At 36.4% G+C, this 25,114-nt stretch overlaps 1 protein-coding gene and 1 long non-coding RNA gene across 8 annotated transcripts in view; one reads left to right on the top strand and one right to left on the bottom strand.

Annotated features, from left to right (window-relative positions):
- The window catches only part of ntm (neurotrimin), an 86,306-nt gene that overhangs the window by 38,811 nt on the left and 22,381 nt on the right, over positions 1 to 25,114 (bottom strand). For all 7 annotated transcript variants that reach the window (XM_016482951.1, XM_016482954.1, XM_016482955.1 and 4 more), the window contains exon 2: positions 2,272 to 2,504. In XM_016482951.1, coding sequence (XP_016338437.1) covers positions 2,272 to 2,504 — 233 coding nt within the window. The remainder of the gene's footprint in view (positions 1 to 2,271; positions 2,505 to 25,114) is intronic.
- LOC107686110 (uncharacterized) lies at positions 17,074 to 17,577 on the top strand. Its single transcript, XR_001634019.1, has 3 exons — positions 17,074 to 17,216; positions 17,341 to 17,391; positions 17,496 to 17,577. It is a non-coding gene; the product is annotated as an uncharacterized LOC107686110 (long non-coding RNA).

Below are 25,114 nucleotides of genomic sequence, written 5' to 3'. Positions count from 1 at the left end.
TTTTTTTTTTTTTTTGAGTGAGATTAATTAATGCACATTCATATTTATTTTAGAACTACAGTAACATCTTCTGATTTCTCTCAACATGGGGATGTCAATCAATAAATTGGAAAAAAAAGTAACTTGCGTTACTTATTTGAAAAAGTAACTCAGATATTCTCTTGTAAATTAAAAAGTAATGCGTTACTTTACTAGTTACTTGAAAAAAGTAATCTGATTACGTAACTCGCGTTACTTGTAATGCGTTACCCCCAACACTGTGGGTCACCATACGTGGCCACATGTCACGTCATTTTCACTTTTCATAAATAAATAAATAAATACAAAATCTAGTTTTTGGGTTTGTGGCAACTTTTGCCAAAAAAGTAAATAAAATAAAATAAAATATAATAAAAAAAAAGGTTAGTTTGTTTGTTTTTGTTTTGTTTCATATTAAGACTAATTTTATGCCAAAAAAAGTTAGGGAAAAATATTCATAATTACAATATAATAGGGTACACAGTCAAAGGCTTGTTCTGTCATGTAGAAAGAAATAACATTCACTTTAACAAATTATTCTGATCATGTTGGTTAGGATCCACTATGAGTTTTCTAAATGCAACATTTTTTGTTGGCCCAGAAAAAAACATTCTCTAAGATCTGACAAAAATAATAGATTGATATAGTGAATAAGCCAAGATCATATTACACCATAGTATGCACAATTATAACAGGAGAAAGTTACCCAGCATTCCCATTCCATTCATCTCCATGGCTCTTGATTGGCTGTTCTGCCCCTAAATACCAGCATACCCCAAAAACCATGTTGAAGGATGCTGATCCAGGACCCCTTTTGGAAAAATCTCGGCCACCCTAAATGTTCATACCAGCACAATTTAGAAGAACTTTTTCCACAGTTCCTTTCTGCAATCATTAATCATTCAATGAAGAAATAGTGCTGGAATGAACAATTAACTACCAAAAAAAGATTATTACAAATTCCCACAGTATTACTGAATGAGTTTTGCAATGAAAGCTGGAATTCTGCAGAGGCGAGATGCTGTGCTCTAAATATCTAGTCAGTGTACAGTACCTCCGGTCGGCACTGTTATGACTTACTGCATCACTGCACAGGAATGACACTGCCATCAATCATATTAACTCTGGACTCACAAATCAGGAGCAAAAAATGCACCCCCAAGGTTTTACACAATCAGCATTAATTACATAATTATCCACTTCATTAAAATACCTAATATCGTAACTGGAGTTCAAGGTGTTTCTAACCGATACTGTAAGATGGCCTCTCTAAAAATGCTATTATACCTGTACAAACACCCAGACTGCACATCCTTATGCATGTGCACACAAACATGCACAAGCTACTAAAGGGATAATTCACCTAAAAATGTAAATTCTGTCATTATTTACTCACCCTCAACTTGTCAAGACTTTTTGTCTTACAGGAAATACAAAAGAAATACTGTAGAATATACAGTGTTAATGTGCAGCGACTGCAGGCAATTATTTTTTTGCAACAGGAATTCACGCAGGGAATTTCGGCATAAATTAGGAAACTTTTTCACACAAATTTCACAATGGGTTTAAGTAGCTCACATGATAACGAACAGAATGCTTCTTAGTTTTAAAGTGACTTCCACGTGAGCAGTGCTTCATACATTGCTACACTACTGACAGCTGATCTTTTTGCTTGGAAAAATTCACTAATACAACCTCATCTTTACTTCTTATAATGGGAAACGGGACTATCAAACTCCAAAAGTGACAAAAAAAGCACCATAAAAGTGGTCGGCACAACTTAGGCATGATATTGCATTTTATTTTAAGTCATACAATAGCTTTATGTGAAATAAAGACCAAAATGTAAATTGTCATTCGCTCAAAATCTCTCTACTAAGTTCAGTTCATAATCAGGACGCATTGCGTCAAGTTTGACGATTTCAAACAACGGTTTGTCTGATTTCAGAAGACTAGAAATACAGCACAGAAGCCATATGGACTGCTTTTGTGTCCCTTTTATGGTCCTGTTTGTCATTTTAGAGCTTCACAGCTCCAATCCCCATTACAGAAAAGAGCACTCTAGATATTCTGCAATATATTTTATTCAGAAAAGAAGATAGAAAGCCACACATAATGACATGAGAATAAGTAAATGATGACAGTACTTCCATTTTTGGATGAAGTACTCTTTTAAAAAATAAATCAACAGCGCATGAAAGCTTTTGCCCTTAGCGCTCTACACCGTGACACATCAGAAAACTCCAAACTCACCTTGAACGATGATGTGCACGGATGTGGTTCGGGGTCTGCTGCTAGTCTGCACCGCGCAGATGTATTGGCCTTCATCTGCCAAGTCCACATCCTCAATTTTGATGGTGAACTCATCCTGGTTCAGAGTAACCAAACTCACCCGGGGGTCCACGGACCACTTATCCTCTCCGGCGTACAGTATACTTGATCTGTTGAGCCACGCTGTGTGTGTCACAAAGTCCCCTTGTGAGCAACTACAAGAGAAGAGAGAGAACCAAAGAGAATACTCAACCTTTAGCATTAGCATGTGCGCTATGAACAAACGTTCCCCTATGAATTATTACCGGCGTATCCCTTTGTGACCAAAGCACCAGTATCCATCAATTAAGATAAATTCAAACATTCATTAACATTCATTCAAATAGTTCCCCCGGTACTGTACGTCGGAAGACTGCATCTGTTTCGGAAGCAAGCACGAATGTATTCCCTAGATATTAAGCAAGGAAGAACAACACGGTAAGACATCGATCAAACCCCCAAACCCTCCTGAAGATTGGGTTTATTAAATTCAGTGACCCCCGGATAATACTTAAAGCTAAACTGGCTAGGGGGAAACAGCCTTTTTGTGATTTCGACTTAGACAATGCCATCTCTCCTTATTACGGATACAATGGAATTAGATTCTAATTACTTACAGACCTTCCTTAAATGAGGACATGCTGTGTCTAATTACAGCTATGCCTAACAGTTAGCAGCAGAGGCCAAAATAGGCCCTCTTCATATACTGTAAGGCTATTAAAATCAAAAGCAATCATGCGCTTAATTGATTATTTGGCTGATTAACCATTCAATAAAACGCATGGACAATTTTCATGCAATCTTTGTTTTATCTCTGATAGCATCACAGCCCAAAAATCTTTGGCGCACATTCGAATAATAGGCGTTCGATGCTCATTAAAGTCCATTATGGTCATAATGCTTACGAGCTCTTTTTAGTCGATTCTGTGAGAGGCGCAGCGCTGAACTACTTTAGCTTCTGGAGGGCAACATCCAAAGCACCAGGGACAGATGAGGTAAATGTGCTTCTTTGTGTCTTTTTTTCACCCTTGGCAGGCGGGCAGAAGTACTGGGTACGAGCAAAGGCGTTTTCATGAGAGTGGAAACTGCGGCACTGGCCTCCACCTCGTCTTATAATAGACTAAATGAGAACGCTGGAGATCAGTGGAAAGATCAAGACTTTTCCCAGTGGACAGGTTCATAATACACTGCAGGGCATCCTACGCAGAAATATTAAAGTCGCCCCTCTCCAATCTATCTTCTCCTTGCACTTTGCTATAAAGTGGTAATGTGTGATTTCTGTGGCACAAAAAAAACTGCACAATGTAAGATAAACACAATTATTTGTATATAAATAAAATAAAAAATATAAATATATTTTATTCTACAGATAAAAGTATTTTATACAGATAATGTGTGATATCTATCTATCTATTTATCTTGTTTCATACCAGAAGTAACCTGCTCTGTTTTGTCTGTCAGCACGTTGTCAGTTTTTTCTTTGCTCTGCGATGTATTTTTCACTGCGTGAGAACATGATAGTGTGTAGTGTGAGAGTGGCATTGTTTGTCGGGGACAGCAACAGTAACTAAGGAGGGCGGGTCTTTATGAATGGTCAATTAACACAGGGGCGGAGCTAGGGTTGGCCACCCCACTCAACAACTGCTGCTTCAGTCTCTTTTTTCTTGAAAAAAGAATTTTGTTTATTTAGATGCAGAACGTCTTTACAAGCACAAAAAAGTCATAAAAAAGATGCCATAATGTGAAATTATTGCAATATAAAAGTATATTTTAAAACTTTAATGTTTAATGGTGGGATTAATCATGATTAATTTCAGAAATAAATGTGATTAATTTTTTAATCGATTGACAGCACTAATATACTGTATATGAGTGATATCACACAGCTGTGAGTGTAATATTGCTCATTTAGATTATAATAAAAAATACAATTTAATAAAAATATATAAATGTATCCATTTCAGACGAAGTATGAATATATTCCCTACATTTTTTTTACCGTATAAATTGGTCTTGGTCTTTATACTGGAACATACTGAGCTGCCTTTATTTTTTAAAGAGGTCATATGATGCGATTTCAATTTTTCCTTTCTCTTTGAAGTGTTACAAGCTCTTGGTGCATAAAGAAGATCTGTAAAGTTGCAAAGACTCAAGTCTCAAATCCAAAGAGATATTCTTTATAAAAGTTAAGAGTCAACCACGCCTACCTAAAACGGCTCGTTCTAACACGCCCCCACATATCTACGTCACTAAGTGGAAATATTAGCATAATGCCGCCCAAATGTGCACGCAAAGAAAGAAGGCGTGGTTTCAGGAACAGCAGTAGTGTTGATGCAGCCATGTCAGGGCGACGCTGTGTTTCAGTGCGAAAGCAAAAGCACTTTATTTGGCCTTCCGGAAGTAGATGCAATTAGGAATCATTGGTTAAGATTTATTTTCAATAGAACAGCACAACCCAGATGTTCGAATTTGTGCAACGCATTTTATGGAGGACAGTTTTTTGAACCTAGAAGAGTACAAGGCTGGCTGTGCACAAAGGCTATTTCTAAAAAAAAAAAACGGGTCAATTCCGACTTTGCTATGACAATCTGGCGATTCTGAATCAGCGACTGTAAGTATGTTTTGTTATTAGTTTAAGTATTTGCTATTGACTGTTCAAATGCAGAGTTTTGCGCAGCGCAGAGTAACGCGTCGTGTGTGTGTTTGTGTGTGTGTGTGTGAGGGGAACAGGGTCACATCACAGGAGAGTGAACTGTCTGTCAGAAATCATAGCACGTCAGCTGTCTTAACTGCGGCTTGTGTACTGGATCATCACTGTGTCTGTCACGCGACTCTGTTGCCCTTTCGGGCTTGAACTGATGGTAAAACTAACGACATTATTAACTTTCTTGATATTTACTTTGAAAGCTGAAGCTCGCGATTATGGTAAGGGGCGTTACATTTCCGACGTGTGCTTGTGGTGTTCGGCCAATCACAATGCACTGGGTCAGCTGGCCAATCAGAGCAGACTGCGCTTGTCAAAGGAGGGGGCTTTGTTGAAAACGACGTGTATGCAGGGCATAGAGGACCTACAATAATATACAGTTTTTGAAAAATAATGTGTTTTTTGAACATTAAAGCATGTCAACATATTCTGTTATACCAAATACACAAAATAATGATCTTTAAAATAGCATCATATGACCCCTTTAAGAATAATCATATTTGGGGATCCGCTGATCCGCTGCTTCAATAAAAGTATCCCTAGGTGAATATAATAAAAGCAAGGCAGAGCCAACCATAATAGCAGAAAGAGACGCATCAGCTAGCGTATAAAACACAAGGTTGTGAAACAGGGTAACAAAGCACACTCAAGGGCATTTAAAGTTAGCTGGAATAATAGAAAAAAAATGCAAAGCAAAAGCAGCTGTTGCACCTGTAATTGAACGAAACCCCTGATGAAACACAGTTTATGGGATCAAAGAGCAAAGCTCTCGTACATTCGTCATGTAGACATGGATGATATGGTAAATAATAGAGGAAACAAGAGCATTCTTGTTCAAATAGCCTTTCGCTGGACACGGCTGGTGTGCTTGCATGTACACACAGATGACTGCACATGTGCAAGACTACGTATTTGAAGGAACTGTTCACCCAAAGATGAAAAATTTGTCTTTAATATTTACTCACACTCAAACCAGGAAGACTTTCTTTGTTCACTTCAAACTTCAAACCATTGCATCAGACAAAAATACAAGTCCTCATCCATAATATTGCTTCATCCAATGAAAAAATCGCCTCATCTGAATCAGGAGAGAAATCTGCACAGATCAAGAACTCTTCACAAGCAAAAACAGTCCAAAACATTCTAAACAAACATGTTGGTGGATTTTGATTAGGGGTGCTCCGATCAGGATTTTTGAGGCCGATCGCTGATCACAGAAAGCAGTATCTGCCGATACCGATCACAGGTACCGATCTTTTTAAAGCCTTCTTTTTATCATTTACAACTATTTATAGTGATACTTCAAGCAGGATTTTTAGGGCCGGAATTTCATTTTTGAAAATGGGGGGACTTCCCCTCTTAGGTGTCTCTTGTGAGAGGGGAAGCAGCTTTCACTATTGTCTTTTTTTATCTAAAAGTTTTCTTTATCTTTATCTTCTTTCCCTTTAAACCTAGCCAAAAAGCCATATGTGTTGACTGTGAAACACAGTAGACTTTTAATATGCATTTATGGTGTAATTACTATATTTTCGTGTCAATCCAAGTTCATATTTACTACAAGCAATGCACTGTTACTTTAATTCAGCGCGTGCAGCGCAGCAAACATAGACTTAGTGCGGAAACCATCTTTGCACTGCTGCAGACGCACCGCTCCTGGAGAGCACTGCCAGACAGCAACCGTGTGCAGTGTGCACGCTTTATTAATCTGTTAACATGAGCACAGAAAAAATCCGCACCACATACGCACTGCAAACGGAGTAATGTGAACCTGGCATTATGTGTGTGCTCTGCGAGTGGGCATGAACGCACGGTCTCCAGGAGAGCGCACGAGCGCTGAATGGTTAAACACTGGCAAGAATTAAAAAGTAATGCAATTTATAAACTTTATGACGATTTCGTGACGATGTGACACTGAGTACCTCACCTTCAGCATTACAATGATTTCACCCGCGCCGGACAGAGACTGAGACAGTGCCGCTGCATGTCGTGCCAAACCTTCTCACGGCAGCGTCATCAGCTTGAGATCGTTTTTTTGAGATCGGCCTTTTTAGAGACTGCCGATCAATCATCCCAAAGCGATTATCGGCCGATAGCGATCGGTAGCCGATCAATCGAAGCACCCCTAATTTTGATGTGAGAGGACAACAGGGGATGGACTTTTAAACTGTATTATGGACTTTGGCCAAAAGCAACTGTTTAAAGTTATAACACCTTAATGATGGATTGGTTTCTTACAGGCACATAGCTGTTCACTTCACTTCAATGTTAATTGATTGACTGGAGTTGTGTAGATTACTTGTGAATTATTGTGATGTTTTTATCAGCTGTTTGGACTCTCATTCTGACGACACCCATTCACTGCATGAATGTGATGTAATAAATTTCTCAGATGAAGACACAAACTCATCTACATTTTGGATGGCCTGAGGGTTAGTAAATTTTCAGCAAATATTAACTTTTGAGTGAACTATTCCTTTAATTTTTGGGTGATATATCCCTTTAAGTCGATGTGCACTGTGGTGACTGCACGTTATTGGTTCAGCTATGGCATTAAATTATTATTTACAACATGACCATAAAATGCTGTGCATTATAATAACAACCTCTTGGTAAGACACTGAGGCTGAATCCAATTCAATCAGTCTTAACCTTGAGCAGTCAGAACCTTCTGGAAACCTGTAGCGCAGCATCTCCGGCCACTAGAGCATGTCTGAGCTGCATGTTCAAAGCGCCACACTGAATCAGCACAATGCAACAAATACATAAATTAATAAATAACTCCTTACAGTATATTCCCTTATCAGAGAAGAGCAGACAGCAAACCAATTTAATCCAAATAAAGTGTCTACCCTTTCAGTGCAATGAAAAGCATCCAAGGGCGGGGAAAATTAAGAATGCGGAATAAACAAGCACGGCCCTCGTCCATTTTTGTCCTGACACCAAAATACATGCGCTTTGTGAAAATAAGTGTTGTTTTTTTGCATCATCATTATGGGATGTTCGACTATTGTCATTGTAGTACGGATTATGAGGAGTTCATTTTTACTGCAATGTCATCATGTTGTCGCTGGATTTTTTTAGTTAGTTTAGAATTACTTCGGTTATTCATTCACGTTGCATTGGAGTCATGAATCCAACTCTATTTCAGCTAGCAGTGCATCAAGCATATCCCACTGTACTTGTGGAGGACAAAAATATATCGGGTATCAGACCAAGTGCGGTTATGAAAATAAATCTTTCCGCAGCCCCCTCTGGCTACCTCATGACATGAACAAGAGAGGGCATTCATTATTAATTTACTTTGGAGAGAGGGATTGATTTGGCATCGAAGGTCTATAGAGGAAAAAAAAAGCTATAATATATAACACTGGATTACCTCCAAATAACATTACTGTCAGGGAGTTAGTGTACAGCCAAGACAGAACATTGCTGCTACCTGGACAGTAAGGATGTATTGATTTTTGTCCCAAACACACACACACCATTACAGAGTCATTGTATGTGAGTCAGGGTGTTGCATACACTCTCAACACAGACGGACGGAACAACTTGATTGTTTTTATGTTTCAAAGTAACACGCTGGATGTACGGTGTACACATTTCGCTCTCACTTCAGTTTCTGATTGTAAGTGCTTCACTTCCCTAAGTGCATATTGAGGGTGATTGAGTTATTTTCATTCATTTTGAAGTCTTCAAGCGCACAGAGTGCTAATCAATTATTTCATTAGGAGATCTTCACAGCTCTGAAATATAATGGTGAAGAAAATTTCAATGTTTGGAGGAACAAGAGGTTCGGAAGTGTGAGTACTTTGTTAGGTTGAACTCATAGCTGAAACAGCGCTTCGGTTCATGGGCTGATTTGTGCCATAAGGCATTAGTTTGCTCCCTTTAACCACAAAACTCGACATCACATGGTGAGGGTTTGCGTTACTATGGAGATCCCTCAGCCTCTTGGCTGGATCGTGAGGTGAACGAACTTTACAGGCCACTCAGAAAAGTATTGCTTTCCCACTGGATAAATGTTTTTATCAAAAGTATGTACAGTATTACATCCACTGACTAAAATAAAGTCACTTTAATTAAAAGTTTAGCAAAATATAAGAGATTCAGTTCACTGCAATGCTTAAATGATAGGGCTTGAAAGGGATTATATACTGTATATAAAAAAGCTGAATTTTCCTTTTGGAATGTTGATCTTTTGAAATCAAACGGATTGATGTTCTGTGTAACAATAGTACAATTTCAAGTCTGCATAGACGTATAATTATCTTTTGAATAATTTGTATGGAACATTCATTGCAGATTATGTTGTAATATATAAAAGCAATGTATAAAACTTGCTACTGAACTATGAGGCAGTGGTAATTATATTCAAAATGAGGGCAAAACACAAACCCGTAAAGCATTGTCATTCATTTAACAAATTAGTTCACAAGTTTTAAAATGACATCTAAGCATGGTAAAAAGGCATGTAAGAAGCTTGACAATCATTAAATGGTCTCTACACTCTCAGAAAAAAAGGCACAAAAGCAGTCACTGAGGCAGTACCAATTAGGTACAAATATGTACACTTTAGGTACAGTATGTATGTACCTTTAAGGCACCAACATGCACTATTTAGGGGTAAATTGGAAGGGTATTGCCCCACTGACAGCTTTTGTACATTATTTTTCTGAGAATGTAAGGAAAAACATTAAATTAAAAAAAAAAATTCTTATATTTGTCATTGAATTATAGAATACATTTTGTTATGAACAGTATATATGAAATTAAATATAAATGAACCATGCAATTACAACCTGATCTCATGACGAAAACATACCACAAAAACGTACCTGTGGGAACTTTTTCTCAAAATGCGAAATATGTACCAATAAGTACATATCACTGCAGCTTCCAACAGAAATGAACACTAGAGGTGGTAAAACAGTGAGCACTTTTAATCGTTTTCGTACAGAGTTATGATTACAGCTCCATATGTTTCACTTTCCGGACGTAATAAGCTTGCTCGGTAGCTCAGCCGGCACAGAATTGGACTTAGGATGTGGAATCCTTGGGTACGAATCCCATAAAAATCATGACTCATGACGAAAGAGCTGAAAGATGACAAATCGAAAAAAAGCTAAAATGGCATGCTTGCGATTGTGTTTTTAAGTCACATTCGCTTTTGTTCATACTAGGTTTAGGTGTAGTGCAGATGGTACATTATTTTAAAATGTCACGTAGAATTAGAGTTATAGCACCACTCAAAGGACATTTCAAGTCAGAACTGCGGTGACACGTACAAATCCAACGTCACATAAAACGTACCATATATACGTTCATCTGTTTCAGGGAAAAAACGAACACTTTTTTAGGGCCACTCAGTGGACATTTCACATCAAATATGTCACAAAACTTTCCAGGGAAAAAAAATTAACACTTATTAGCGCCACTCAGTGGACATTTCACATCGAATATGTCAAGAAACGTACATGGTGCTACGTATTTCTACGTATTTCACGTCTTGCAAAAAAGTTCCCACAGCTACGTTGTCATGAGATCAGGCTCTACAATTGATATACTTACCACACATGTACAGTATAATGAATATATAGCAAAGGAAAAATAAAACACCCTCACACACACACACACACACACACATAAATAGAGGGAGATTTTCTTAATCCAATATATATAGAAGTATATATAGAAATATAATATACTTTCTCTGCTTTAAGTTTACCATTAACCTTTCAACTGTCTGGAATAAAGTAGCTGATGGATTATGAACCAGCATCCTGTTCCAGTTCAAATAATAAAATGTTATAGAATACTTTACATGGAAAATAGAAGTGTTCCTTGTGTAAAGTATTCATCCAGGTACGAGTCCCAGTTTTAAAATCCAGCATGTCTCAGAAGGCACAGGAAGATGCATGCTATCTGTGTACTTCTGCTCTCTCTGGGCTTTGAAATAGGTATTGGAACAACTGTTAAGGGAACTGGAACCCTCTTCTATGTCTCTGAAATGGGTAAAAAAAAAAAACTATTGACATTGTCAGGACTCACTACTGTTTCTTCTTGCTGTGACCATTTGCTGTGCAAACACACACAAAATTTCTATCTTGTTGCCTGGGCTTTTGTCCTTCTCTGTCTCTCATTCTCACTCACAATGTGATGAAAGCAATATGAGAGGCTACACTATTTGATATGATTTTCTGCATCTCTTCATAAGATCGTACACTCATGATATTCAGATTGCAGTGATGGCAGTCAGGCTGAACCAAGCTGAGCGGAGCAAATTACCTCTCTACTGGTCTGTCTAACACAAGGCCAAACCACCCGAGGCATCCTTCTGGCCCCACCGTTACTCACGTCCACCCAGACATCCGTAAATAGTTGCAGATGAGGTTGAATTAGTAACATACTGGTCGAAAAACATGGTAAACAATTGGTTGGCTCTGCTCACGTAGATTCTCGGATATTATTGATTAGCGTATCATTAATATTTAATGGATATATTTATATATGGCCTGTCCTGGACAAATATAAAAACCTTTCCGCATATGTTTCTGTGATTAACACTAATTGAGGAAAAGTGTGTTGCAGTTTAACCAAGAGACTTAAACTTAAAAACATGAGTATGTGGCACAAGAGCAAGACGGCTCCAGTCCTCCAGCAACACGTTCATACCACACAAACTTGTGCTCTAATTGCATCTTCAAAAAGCATGACAGTCACCTTGTTGCAATCCACGGCGCAACCAAAATTAGAAACAAGCGAAACTACAACCACGCAATTAATGAACAATTAAATAATCGTTTGGATTTGCTTTGGTAAAAACGAAGTGTGACCGGTCCGCTGTGTTCACACTGATCTGAAGTCGGCGAACCTCTGTGGCGCACGGCGCAGAAGGATTACAGCTTAGCTGAAAATCACCTTGTCTTTTGGAGTGGTGTCACACAAATGTAGGTGCCCTTTGCAAATAATACCCATTAGAATTTCAAAGTCATTGAGTCTGGGCTTGAGAGGGTGACGGAGCGCTGGATTCACATGCTCTCCCTCTCAGTGCCAGCCTCGCTCTGGTGAACCAGGCTAGTCATTAGGGCATGGCTGACAATTAACATTCAGCTCATTTCATGCCTTACAGAGACTTCTTTTTTTAAGGGTTTCAGGTAATGTACCTTTTACTTTCGTTTTCATTATTTATGAATGTGTTTTAAAATGAACATCTATATCATAAAGTCTCTTCATTCAAAATTTTTGTGAAATTTCCACTTTTATAACTGCTCCTTTATGCATTGATTCTTAATACTGAGTTGTTACCTGGATGATTCACAGCTGTTTTTTTTTTTTATAGTTGTTCATGATTCACTTGTTTGTCCTGAACAGCTGAAAAGTTAAACTGCCCGCTGTTCTTCAGAAAAAAATCCTTCAGGTCCCACAAATTATTTTTTAATTCTTTCCAACAATGACTATATGATTTTGAGATCCATCTTTTCACACTGAGGACAACTGAGGGACTCATACGCAACTATTACAAAGGTTTTGAACGCTCACTGATGCTCCAGATGTTAAAAAAAAGATGCATTAAAAGCCTGGAGGTGAAAACTTTTTGAATTTGAAGATCAGGAAAAATTGAACTTATTTTGTCTTCTGGGAAACATGTAAGTAACTTCTGTAGCTTCTGAAGGGCAGTACTAAATGAAAAAAAATATGATACTTAGGCAAAATAAGAAAAATGTACATATCTTTATTCAGTTATAAAAGTTTACACCCCTGCCTCTCAATGCATCGTTTTTCCTTCTGGAGCATCAGTGAGCATTTGAACCTTTTGTAATAGTTATGTATGAGTCCCTCAGTTGTCCTCAGTGTGAAAAGATGGATCTCAAAATCACAGTGATTGTTGGAAAGGTTTCAGATACACAAAAGATGCTGCAAAACCAAAGAATTTGTGAGGCCTGAAGGATTTTTCTTAAGAACAGTGGGCAGTTTAACTGTTCAGGACAAACAAGCAACTCATGAACTACTATCACAGAAAAAAAACAGCTGTGGATCATCCAGGTAACAACACAGTATTAAGAATTAAGTATATGTAAACTTCTGAACGGGTTAATTTTTACAGCACTAATATATATATATATATATATATATATAAAATAGTATGTATTTAATGACTTACTCATAAAGAATTGAATCAAAATTGTTTAAATTGTGTAGTTCCTGAATGAATCAGTATTTTAAACAAATCAATTTACTTATAATGACAGTTACTTGTCACTGGTGTATCAATATAACCTGCAGAAGTGCAGGGTCTGTAAGATTTTTTTTGTTTGTTTTGTTTTTGAAAAAAGTCTAATCTATTATGCTGACCAAGGCTGCATTTATTTGACCAAAATATAGTAAAAACAGTAATACTGTGAAACATTGCAAATTAAAACAACTGTTTTCTACTTTAATATATTTTAAAATGTAACTTATTCCTGATTTCTGAATTCTTTAATGATTAGAATGTTTAAAAGAACAGCATTTTTTTGAAATACAAATATAATATCAAAGGACTTTACTGCCACTTTTGATCAATATAATGCTTCCTTGCTCAATGAAAGTATTCATTTCTTTACAAAACTCAATTCTTAGTAACCCTGAACTTTTGAGTTGATATATACTGTATATATTAATGTATTTTCCAAAGAAAAGCCACACTAACCTTTTCCTCAGAAAACATAAAAATCTATTTTGTGTTTCAAATCATGCACACTATAACACACTATATGTTACAACTTGTCCTTATTTTGTCTTCTGGGAAACATGTATGTATTTATGTAGCTTCTGAAGTGCAGTACTTAATGAATAAAAAAATATGATCTTTAATCAAAATAAGAAAAATGTACACATCCTCATCCTGTTCAAAGGTTTTCACCCCCCGGCTCTTAATGCATCGTGTTTCCTTCTTGAGCATCAGTAAATGTTTTAACCTTTTGTAATAGTTATGTATGAGTCCCTCAGTTGTCCTCAGTGTGAAAAGATGGATCTCAAAATCACAGTGATTGTTGGAAAGGTTTCAGATACACAAAAGATGCTGCAAAACCAAAGAATTTGTGAGGCCTGAAGGATTTTTCTTAAGAACAGTGGGCAGTTTAACTGTTCAGGACAAACAAGAGACTCATGAACAACTATCCAAAAGAAAAAAAAAAACAGCTGTGGATCATCGAAGTAACAACACAGTATTAAAGTATGATTAGAATGTTTAAAAGAACAGCATTTTTTTGAAATACAAATATAATATCAAAGGACTTTACTGCCACTTTTGATCAATATAATGCTTCCTTGCTCAATGAAAGTATTCATTTCTTTACAAAACTCAATTCTTAGTAACCCTGAACTTTTGAGTTGATATATACTGTATATATTAATGTATTTTCCAAAGAAAAGCCACACTAACCTTTTCCTCAGAAAACATAAAAATCTATTTTGTGTTTCAAATCATGCACACTATAACACACTATATGTTACAATCCCACGCCAAACGAAGCCCACCCTACATACACTGTAATGTAGAGCACTCAAACCTAAAACGGTGCAATTCTCCACAGTTCTGCCACTGGTCAGGAACAACAGGTCATAGGGTAAACTGCAGGTCAGGCCTAACCACCATCTAAGGCCTATAAATAACGGCCACAGCTTCCTCTTCATCGATCTTCATTTACCATACCTCCTTCCCGCACATTTCCAGTGTGACACGGTTTAATTGGCTGCACGGGGAGGTCTGACCAAACCATTGGTAGGACGATTATCTGAGTCACTCTGAGAAGGTTAACTATCTCAACCAAAAGGGTCTAATGCCATGGAATAAAAGCACCCTGAACAACTAGTTGGCTTTTTCCTTTTTTTCCATTTACAGCATAGAAAGAATGGAGCAGAAATCACATACTGTAACCTGCAAAGGCGGAAGGTGTTAGTGGTTCAATAACTCAAGCCTAATTTTAACCTTTATTAACAGATATTGTAAACATTTATAAAGATTTTTGAAATATTCTTCTTTTCACTCTCAAAATCCCATATGGAAAGGGTTCAGTAATGATCCACAAGAGTTTCATACACCGATAAACACTCCAGCCACTTTCATCAAAACTCTCCCATTTAGTTTGATCTAACCAAGACCTACTGGATTATTCGCCTTGTATATTGTTTATGATATACCAATTCATTCTCAAGGTTCAGTGTACTGAGAAAAGTGTACATACAGTACTCTCCACAAATCATGACATTCATCTCATTTTTAGAATGGACAATTAGGCCCTAGTGTTTGTGTTGAGTCTAGGTCAAGGCAGACGGAGCAAAGCTCAGCCATATGAATCATCATTCACATTGTCCTTTACCAAGAAGAAAATCAAACACCTCATAAACAGCCATTGATTCCTCATGGAAAGACAGATGAGGAGTGAGGAGGAGAAGTTCAGTATGAATTTTATGTTATGCAGGAACATTACATAACCACCTACACTAGTTACTCCTTATTAGCTCTGAAATGGATTCATCCATGAAGCTCATATCAGAATCCCCACACATTTTACTAATTTCCATTTGACACTTCATTAAAAGTCGTATTTTAACACACTGATTACTATACAACCATTTGAAGCAGGGAATTAACAAACCAAAATAATGTATTGTATGCAATGAAATCTGTATAATAAATCTATAAAATGTATTAAATATAAATTATAAAAATTTAATTTATCATTTAATTTAAATTTATAATTTGATTTATATACAAATTAAAACATACACAACATGTAATACAAATATTCTGATGAATTGCTATATATTATTATAATTATATATGTGAATTTACACAACAATAAATGATATTACATAAAAATACTACAAGATATATACATTTAAATTTGCATTAAGCGAACCACTCCAAGAAATTCCAAAATAAGTTTTCCAATTACAGTTTCATCCTTAAAGTAAAAGTTGCTTGTTCTTTGTCATACACCAAAAATAAATAAATAAATACATTAAAATCAAATTTAAATTAAAAATTAAAAATTATAAAATAAAAATTACTAAAATAAAATAAAATTATATGTAATTTATATAATTAAAAATATAAACCACATTTAATACAAATATTTTGATGAATTTTTATATATTATTATAATTTATTATATATGTGAATTTATACAACAATAAATTATATTACATAACAAATACTAAAAGATATATACATTTAAATTGGCATTAAGCGAACCACTGCAAGAAATTCCAAAATACATTTTCCAATTAAGGTTTCATCATTAAAGCAAAAGTTGCTTGTTCTTTGTCATGCAAAATTTAAATAAAATAAAATAAAATAAAATCATGTCAAGTCCAAAGTTTAATATGGCTCTGAGGCATTCCATATTTCATATATTTCACACTCCATATTTATGCATATTTTATGCCATTTTGCATAACCGCAACAAAAATACAGATGTTTTTTTTATTTTTTGTGGAACCAAATGTCATAAAAATCATTGCGTTCCAATTATTATTATTATTTTAATGGAACCAGTTCAGAATAAGAACTGCTTCTCATTTCCCAACCCTACTAGGCAGGGTTTAGTCTAAAATTAGACAGAGCGGGAATCTTCCTGTTCTGCTAGCTTTTCATAATAAGCAGTGACAGCTTTCTAACAGCAGTGACATGACAGTAACAATCCTCCATATCACATTCATTCAAATTAGCCAGAACACATTTTTTTACAACTTTAAAATGGTAATGCAACTAAACGTCTCATTGTTTAATGTGTACACTAAGCATTATGCCATTTAAAAGGTGATTTTGGCTCATATTAAGGGATGAAACTTTGTTGTGCAGCATTCCCCATTTAATGCACACCATAGAGAATACAGAGTTGGAAAATGAGCTGCATGACTGCACAAATGTGCCTGGTCTTTCTTTGCCGTCTCCGTGGGCTCCGACTCCAGAGAGTGCAAAGACAAATGTCAGAAGGGAGATATTTTAAGAGGAAATATTTTTAAACGCCACACTCGCAGTAGCATCGACACCTGCCATCACTCCAGAACGAGTCCCTGTGGCTCACATACGTATTTATGTCTAATAACCTTAATTATCGTCAGCTGGGGTCCTCGGTGATTTACCGCTACACAAGAGCCAAACCTCTATCTTATGTGTCTGGGATCACCTTATCAGGTAAGTCAAGACAGGGAAAAAAAACATAATGCTGAGCTGGAAGAAAAGGAAGTGCTTGCTGACTTTTTGGTGGCAGGTGGAGGCGGGCAATCTCACTGTTAACGTTGTCTTTTTTTTTCTCAAGGAATGTTCTGCGGCGCAGCGGTATCACTGAAATGGACAGCTCTTTGCGAAGGTGGAAACATGGTCTTGAATGATACAGATGGTCTGGACGTGGTCTGCGGGCTATTTCTCCAGCTTTAATAAATCATTCCCTCCATCTTTCTCTCTTCCTGTCAGAGTGATTGTCAGCTACCTCTGTGATGAAGATTCGTGCAGAGCTCTCGCTCTCAACAGATGTACAGGTAGAACTACACAATGGCCAGATGTTTTAATCAGAGAAGAAGTGCTCGGAGGAAGCCCTTGGAATGCAAATGCAAACCAACCAAGTCACACTGGGATGATGAGCAGTGTTTAAGAATGTTTATTTAAACAGGTAGTGACTTATACACTGCTAGTGAAGATGACTAGAACTTGATTAGCATATTCCAATGATCTGTGCTTCTCAGATCTTTACGTTACTTGTGAATTATCATTATAGTACATGAGCACTAACAAGAGGAAAACACAATGTAGTTCCAGAACCATTAATGGAATAAAATAAAATAAAATAATTTAAAACATATATATTCATGTAAATACAAATGACAATTGATAATAAATGATTTCGTTTATTTCTTGCAGTTTTGGGTTGACATGACAAAAATATTTATATATGCTTAAATGTTTTTTTATAATAACATTATATAATATTTATATACAATTCTATAATGTTTAATGATTTACAGACTTTTATTGTTTTAAAATGTTACATGTCCTGCCAAAAACAGGCATTAGGTGTATAGGCCTTTGATTTTTGCTTCATTCCTGTTCATTGCTTTGCAATATACTTCCACACACAGTAAAAGGTTGATAGCAATTTGAAGAGTGTTTTAGGAGGAAAAGTTTTGCTACTAAAGACCGCTAATGTGATGCTGTCATTCAAAACTGCAGACAAAATATCACTTTAGCACAATTACTTTCTCTGCTCTCATGCCAGCTCAGACAGTTATGATATATGACCCCCTCGTCATTGGCTCCCTCGCCTGTCTGAAATAAGTGATGGTTATATTCAACCCAGTGCAGGGAAATTCATTTAAAGGTCATACATGCACAGGAGAGCGAAATCAAACATGCCACAGCCATTATGCAATCATCTGAGTATAAAGAGTGATCTGTGTGATTCATGTGCTGCTCTATTCAAGCTAATGTCGAGAGCACGACCTCCTGTAACACAGCCCTGCACTGGGATGTCCTAACAGAGGTCAACACAAGAGGTTAAGGCCCTTAACAAAACAATAACAAAGACCCACGAAAACATAAACATTCCTACAAATGTTGACCTCAGGAGGTCAAAGTACACAATATGAGCAATATATACATGTACACACACACACACACACACACACACATATATATGCATTAGATAAATAAATAAATTATAGTATACAAATTTTAATTCAAGCATAGACTGGTATGAAGGGCCAAACAAGAAATAATTATATAAAATTTGAACATATAGATACAAATCTTAATATATAAATGTAAATTGTAAATCTATAGAAGTAAATATGAATATGTAGTTATAATACTGAATATATAAACATAAATTGGAAAATATAGATAAAAGTCTGAATATATAGATAGAAAACTGAATATATAAATGTAAATCATGAATATATGTACGGAAGTAAATCCAATTAGAGAGCTTTTGAACAAACAAGCTTTGTTTAATGACAATAAATTGAACATAAAATCAATAGATTCATTCAAAATTAAACATTGCATGATTTTAAATGTTACATACATTTTGACATGAGGATACAGCCATTTTATGTACTTAACCTAGGTTAATTTTATGTTAGATAATAGTTCATCCAACATCTAATAGTTCTCACAACAAAAAAACATAAGATTTGTCTCTAATGCTTTAAAAAAATGCCACCGCCACCAAAGTGTTGCATATTTGTGTAAAGTGCTAGTAATAAAAACAACCCACCCACACACACAAACTGTAATCACCCAAGCGCAAATACACACAATTAAACAACCTCTTTTTACCCTAAAATGTCACTACTTTACTTATTTCCGGGTAACTTCATTGGTTCAGCAACCTATTCATAATTTGCTTCACTCCTCCATCTTTTAATCAGGCAAAATGATGGAAAACTGGGTGCGGGCAGATGAAAGAGGCATTAAAGGGGAACCAGTGGGCTATGGCGTAATTGCTTGTGCAGAGTTTAAACAGGATTATAAGGGTGGTGGGGGGTGTAGGCAATGGATATAAAAATTGCAGCCTCATTCACAAAAGTAATTGCTGTTCCTGTTAAAATATGAAGAGCAGAACTCCTATTTTACCACTGCTTTAAACTTCTGATGGCAGTTTCAGGCATAACTTTTTAAGTACAATCCAAACACTGAGAGAGATTACTTCCTAATAGATAGGGGTCTGGGACGTAAGGAGGGTACGGCACTGGATCCATCATAATTAGTATTTAATGGGAAATGAATCTCGTAGAAGATAAACATCAGCCCCAATATTTCCTGTCTCATTTTACCATAAGCCTCTTAGATTCATGCAGGTCACTAGATAACACTGCTGGTTAATGGTAATATTCGAACCAGAGTGAAGAAGTCTTTGATATTTGGTATAATGAACCAACTATGCAGACCAATTCTGTGCCACTTTCAATGTTTTTATACAAGTTTTGACTTGTGTTGTAAATTTTGCTTGTAATCAATCGCTACTGCCACTTTAAATGCCCAAGTGCTAAGTCGAGTGGAATCTGATATTGTTCATTGAATTAGAATGATTACTAAATCGTTATAGCTATTGTTATAGTTAGCATCCTTGCTGTGAACAGGCCTTTATTTAAAAAATAATAATAATTGAGAACCCAAAGCAAATTAGCATTCTAATAACCTACAAATAACCTACATCACAACTGAAAAGCAAAATAATTTCACAAATAATGTTTGTTTCACAACAGGTTTCCTCTGATTGTTTCACTCCCATCATCTTCTATTGGTCAGACAAACAAACAGCCCCGCCCAAACTCGCGCTATTGGTTGAGCCAGTGCTGCTGTTGTCAGGCAGCTCAAACAAACAGGGAAATGTTCTCATAGTGCAACAAAGTCAAAGTATTTACACACTGTACAATTTAAAAAAATGCTCTGTAAGTTGTTAAGTTGCTAAATAAAGCTGAGATTGTGTTTGACGAATAGATAGATAGATAGATAGATAGATAGATAGATAGATAGATAGATAGATAGATAGATGGATAGATGGATAGATAGATCTTTGATATTGCCAGAGTCAGAGTTCACATACTTTTATAAATGCTCTGTAAGTTAGCAAGTTGCTAAACAAAAATGAGTTTTGCTTGACAAATCAGACAACTATGGTAACCCTTATTTATCAGCATGCTATTAAAGCTATTAAGTGCTATTTTTCATCTCAAGCAAAGAAAGAAATATTTGATTTTGCCACAGAGTCACTGTTTTACACACCGTACTTTTTATTTGATAAATCAACCAACTAATGGCTTACTTATAGTTGTCTCTTCAGATTAAACTGAGATAGAAGAAAGTATTTAGCATGGAAAAAATCTCTTCTCAAGTCAGAATTAAAGCCCTTGAGAGTAAAGCACAGTGAGAAAATAGATTTTTTTCATCTCTTGTCACATGCATGGTTTATTTATTAAATCCTTTAATTTGATAATTTTCCTTTTTTCCCACTCAAAACCCAAAACACGGGAAAAAAAAAACAGCATGTGCTAACGGAAAGAAGGAGGGTGTCTCTATCAAAGTACTGTTAGCTGCTTCAGTTTGCCATATGGTCCAATTAAAGTGAACAGAACAATAGTGAGATCATGTTTTTGCGTATTTGTCTGTTCCAGCCCAGTCACCTTCTGTTCGGTCTAAAACGGTGGAGCAGGCCCAATAGAAACAGCACAACCCCTAAACAGAGCCTTGAACGCCGCTCTCGTTGTGTTGTCCACACCAGCATTCAACTGCCTACTCCTTTTATTTCTCACTTTCATGCTTCTCTTCTCCCCCACATCCTCCATCTGGCTCTGGCTTTCCTTCACCCCCTCCCTCTCCGTCTTAACCTTGTAAAGAACCAAGCCATCACCTGTTACTGCAAACCCCACAACCGGCTTAAATTATTCACCGTGGATCGATAAAGTGGGATTCGCAAGTCACACTTTGACCTCTGGCCTCTTCTGATGAACATTGATTTTGACTAGGGCACGGCAAAGCCACGGCAGCGGTAAACAGACACTTTCAAAAACGGGAAGATGACAGATATGGAAGCAAGTCGATGTTTACAATTCAAATGCCAGGAGTCCGTGGGGCAACTTCAGATAGCGGTGTGGAAGCTAGGAAGTGCCGATACTCCCACGTACAGCATCTGTTATGTGAGGTTATCAGAGAATATACAGTACACAAGTACATTCTCTGTGGTTCGCTACACCTTAAATAACAGGAGAACAGGAAGTGGCCCTTTCCACCAAGGCGCGCTTGAATTCGGGTTCTTTTTGTGATTCTGCCAGTGGCTGTTGAAGTGCAAATGCTCAATTCAAAAGACACCAGCCATGGGTACCTATAAACCAGCACTCTACCTGCAGGATCTGAGTCTGAACATTGTGTTGCAACTTCCACAAATTTTTAAGCTCCGGAACAGGATTGGAAAAATTAGATTAGAGGGCTTAGAAAAAAGCTCTTTCGGGAAAAAATTACTGATACTGGGAGAACTAGACTGAGCCAAGAGGTCTTGTATATAATGTTGATTTTTTTCCATCTTCAGATCAAGTCGATGAAAATTCAGCCAATATGGCTTTTCCTAGATGCATACTGTGGACCTGGTGCACATAATGTACCAAACACAAATGTGTGAGTTATCAATTACAAAATTCAATATGTTTTCTGACCCTTAAGATGAGGGGCAGTAGTATGATTGTGTCTAAACGCATGTCAAAGCCCCGAGGGCTCCCAGCATGCTCTCTGGGGAGTTGAATGATTGAATCCTCCCACAACTGAGCTCTAGTTGAGCTGGAACCGAGGGAGAGTGTGCAGCCTGCAGGGTTATGAAGAGCGTGTGCATCTGCACTGTACGTCACTGACAGAATCTCATTGTCGTTTACTTCTCCACTTGAAACTTCTTTTTCACATGCAGATTATATTTAGTTCTTTGGTGAGGGTATGTCTGTATAGTCTTAAGTTTGTTACAGATCCACAAAAAGACACTAGATGCTATTCAAAACCTCAAATGAGTTTTCAAAATGAGCTTTGTGTGGATAATGATCACAGGAACATGTCTCAGTGAAGCTTTACATCAGAGGATACATTGGACAACAAAGGAAGCGATGCCCTCTGTTGGTAGTTTAACTAATTTTAATTCAAAATCATCCATATATTTTGGGAAAAACTAAAACAAAAATGAGGGCAATGGAGAGTGGGGCAAGATGTTTCAGTGGGTAACCTGTGCCGCCCCCTATAGGAAATTTATAGTATTTTATACACTATACAATTCTTATATTAAACTTTTGAAAGAATATTTTCTACATTTGCTTTGTCAAAACAAATTGATTGCAGTATAGTAGTAGTATATTATATTAGTGGCTCAACTTATAGATAGTAAGCAGTGAATCTGAAGTCGATGTCAGATTTCTTCTCAAAATCCAGAAAAGAGAAAAAAGAAAAGTTATGTATTGAAGAATATTAATATTTAACGTTTATGGACATATGCACTCTAAGAAAAGTTTGTAAAAATACTACTGTTTTAATACTAAAGAATTTTCCTTATTTATTTTTAACAGGTATTTTGCCCATATTTTGAATTCTGTGTTGTTTTAGTGTTGAAGGAAATCTCAGTAAAATTAATGGATATTGTCCAGGTAGAAAATTACCAGTACCTTTTCCATTTTTCTATGAATTTTGTTTTACAGCCATAAGTGACTCTTGAGGGACCAGCACCAGTTTAAGTCAGAAAACAGCAAGGTTGTGAACAAGTAATGGTGTGAGCTGCTATTAAATGAGCTAGACTGACCTTTCAGGTTAGGAAATGGACTTGAAATGAACTCACAAAACTACTGGCAGTTTCTGGAAGATGTTTTCAAACAGTGGTCCGAGAGGAAATCGTTCTGGAGATTTCATGTATTTTATGACACTTCAGCTTGGGATTCCTATTAAGAGGGAATGTGTTTCAGCCTTCATTAACTTAGCACAGTCTCTGAGAACCTGACTGTTAGAAATTAACTGGATTCCCAATTCTAACTTTGCTCTGTAGTTCAGTGTATGCTGCTGCATGATATCATGGAAAGAACTTGAGACACATAAACACACACAAGTATGAACTCTAAGTCTTCGAAATGTATAGATATTTACAAACAGAAAACTCAGTCCCACTTTATATTAAGTGGATTTAACTTCTATGCACTTAGATTTAAATTACTAATTTGATACACTTATTGTGTACATACATTTTCTTACATTGTACTTATATTTAAAAAAATACCTGAATGTAATTACATTTATAGTTACACTGTTGACCCATCCCTTACACCTTAACCCACCCTTAAACCTATCCATAACTCCAAACTTGTCCCTAACCTTACCCGTATCCCACCTCAATAGTGGCAAAAGTGTTTTGCAATACTATATCGACTTGCTTAATAATTATGCATGTACAGTAAATAATTTAGGAAAAGTTTTAATTAGGATTTTGGATTTCCATTTTGATTTTTAATTTCCACTTTGATTGATATACTTCCTAATTTTAATTAAACTAACAAAAAAAAAACAATAAATAAATAAATAATATAAATAATATTTTTTATCATGAAAGATTTGTGATTTCTACTTTGAGCAAAAAAACAACAACTACCCACTCCAATTTATAAAGTACTTTAAAACAAGCATGTTTTCAGACATCCAAACAATGACCACTGAGACTTTATCACTTTACATCACGCATCACTGCCTAGATTTACAGAAAAACAAGCAGTCAGAAACACAACATCTCTGAAAAGAAATACATGAGAAAACAGTCACTGAAACCAAACAAAAAATCTACAGGATAGAGATTAACACAACAAAATCACTGCACACAGTCCTCTGACATGTAAAAAGATGATCATGAGAGATCTTAATAATAATAATCTCAATCATAAGTGTGTTTTTAGGTCATATACGGATTATGATTACACTTCAACTGTACACATACACAATGGACACAACATGCATTTCTGACCACTGTCTTCAGCTCACTCCAGCAAAAATGAGGTCAGCTGCAGCATCAGCATCTTTTGAGCTTGTTTGCTTAAATAAATCTGAATGCTTAATTTACATAACTGAGTGATTCTCTAATAGATTTTGCTTTTATTGCACTGGTACAGTTCCACAAATAAAGACGCTGGTGTGAGACTGATCTTTATCATTTGCATAACGTTCCATCAGGGAAATCTAGGACGAGAGGCTTTCTTTTTTTCAGTACGAACGTGATTATTCAAACACCCGAAGAGAGTTAGAGGGAGAACATTGATCAAGCCGCCTGCGTCAACTCCCAAAACATCTGCGCAAAAATGTGTTAAGTGAGAGAAAGTGCTTAAAAGATCAGATCCCATGCGTCAACAGGACCATGTGTCATGCTAAGGAATGCATTGTCTTTTCTGCCTCACAGGGGTTCAAGCATGTTTTAACTCCGTGGCAAATGACTGTCGTGGTGTGAGAGCCTGAATGAAGAGAAAGGGTGTTTTTAGGGGGCATTTTTGCTGTTTTTTGGTGACACAGCCAGTACTGAAAAAACAGGATATATA

The sequence above is a fragment of the Sinocyclocheilus anshuiensis genome, unplaced genomic scaffold, assembly GCF_001515605.1.
Source record: "Sinocyclocheilus anshuiensis isolate Anshui unplaced genomic scaffold, SAMN03320099.WGS_v1.1 scaffold437, whole genome shotgun sequence".
Taxonomy (NCBI): domain Eukaryota; kingdom Metazoa; phylum Chordata; class Actinopteri; order Cypriniformes; family Cyprinidae; genus Sinocyclocheilus; species Sinocyclocheilus anshuiensis.
The sequence above is the reverse complement of the archived record's forward strand: the minus strand, read 5'-3'. Positions and strand labels throughout refer to the sequence as shown.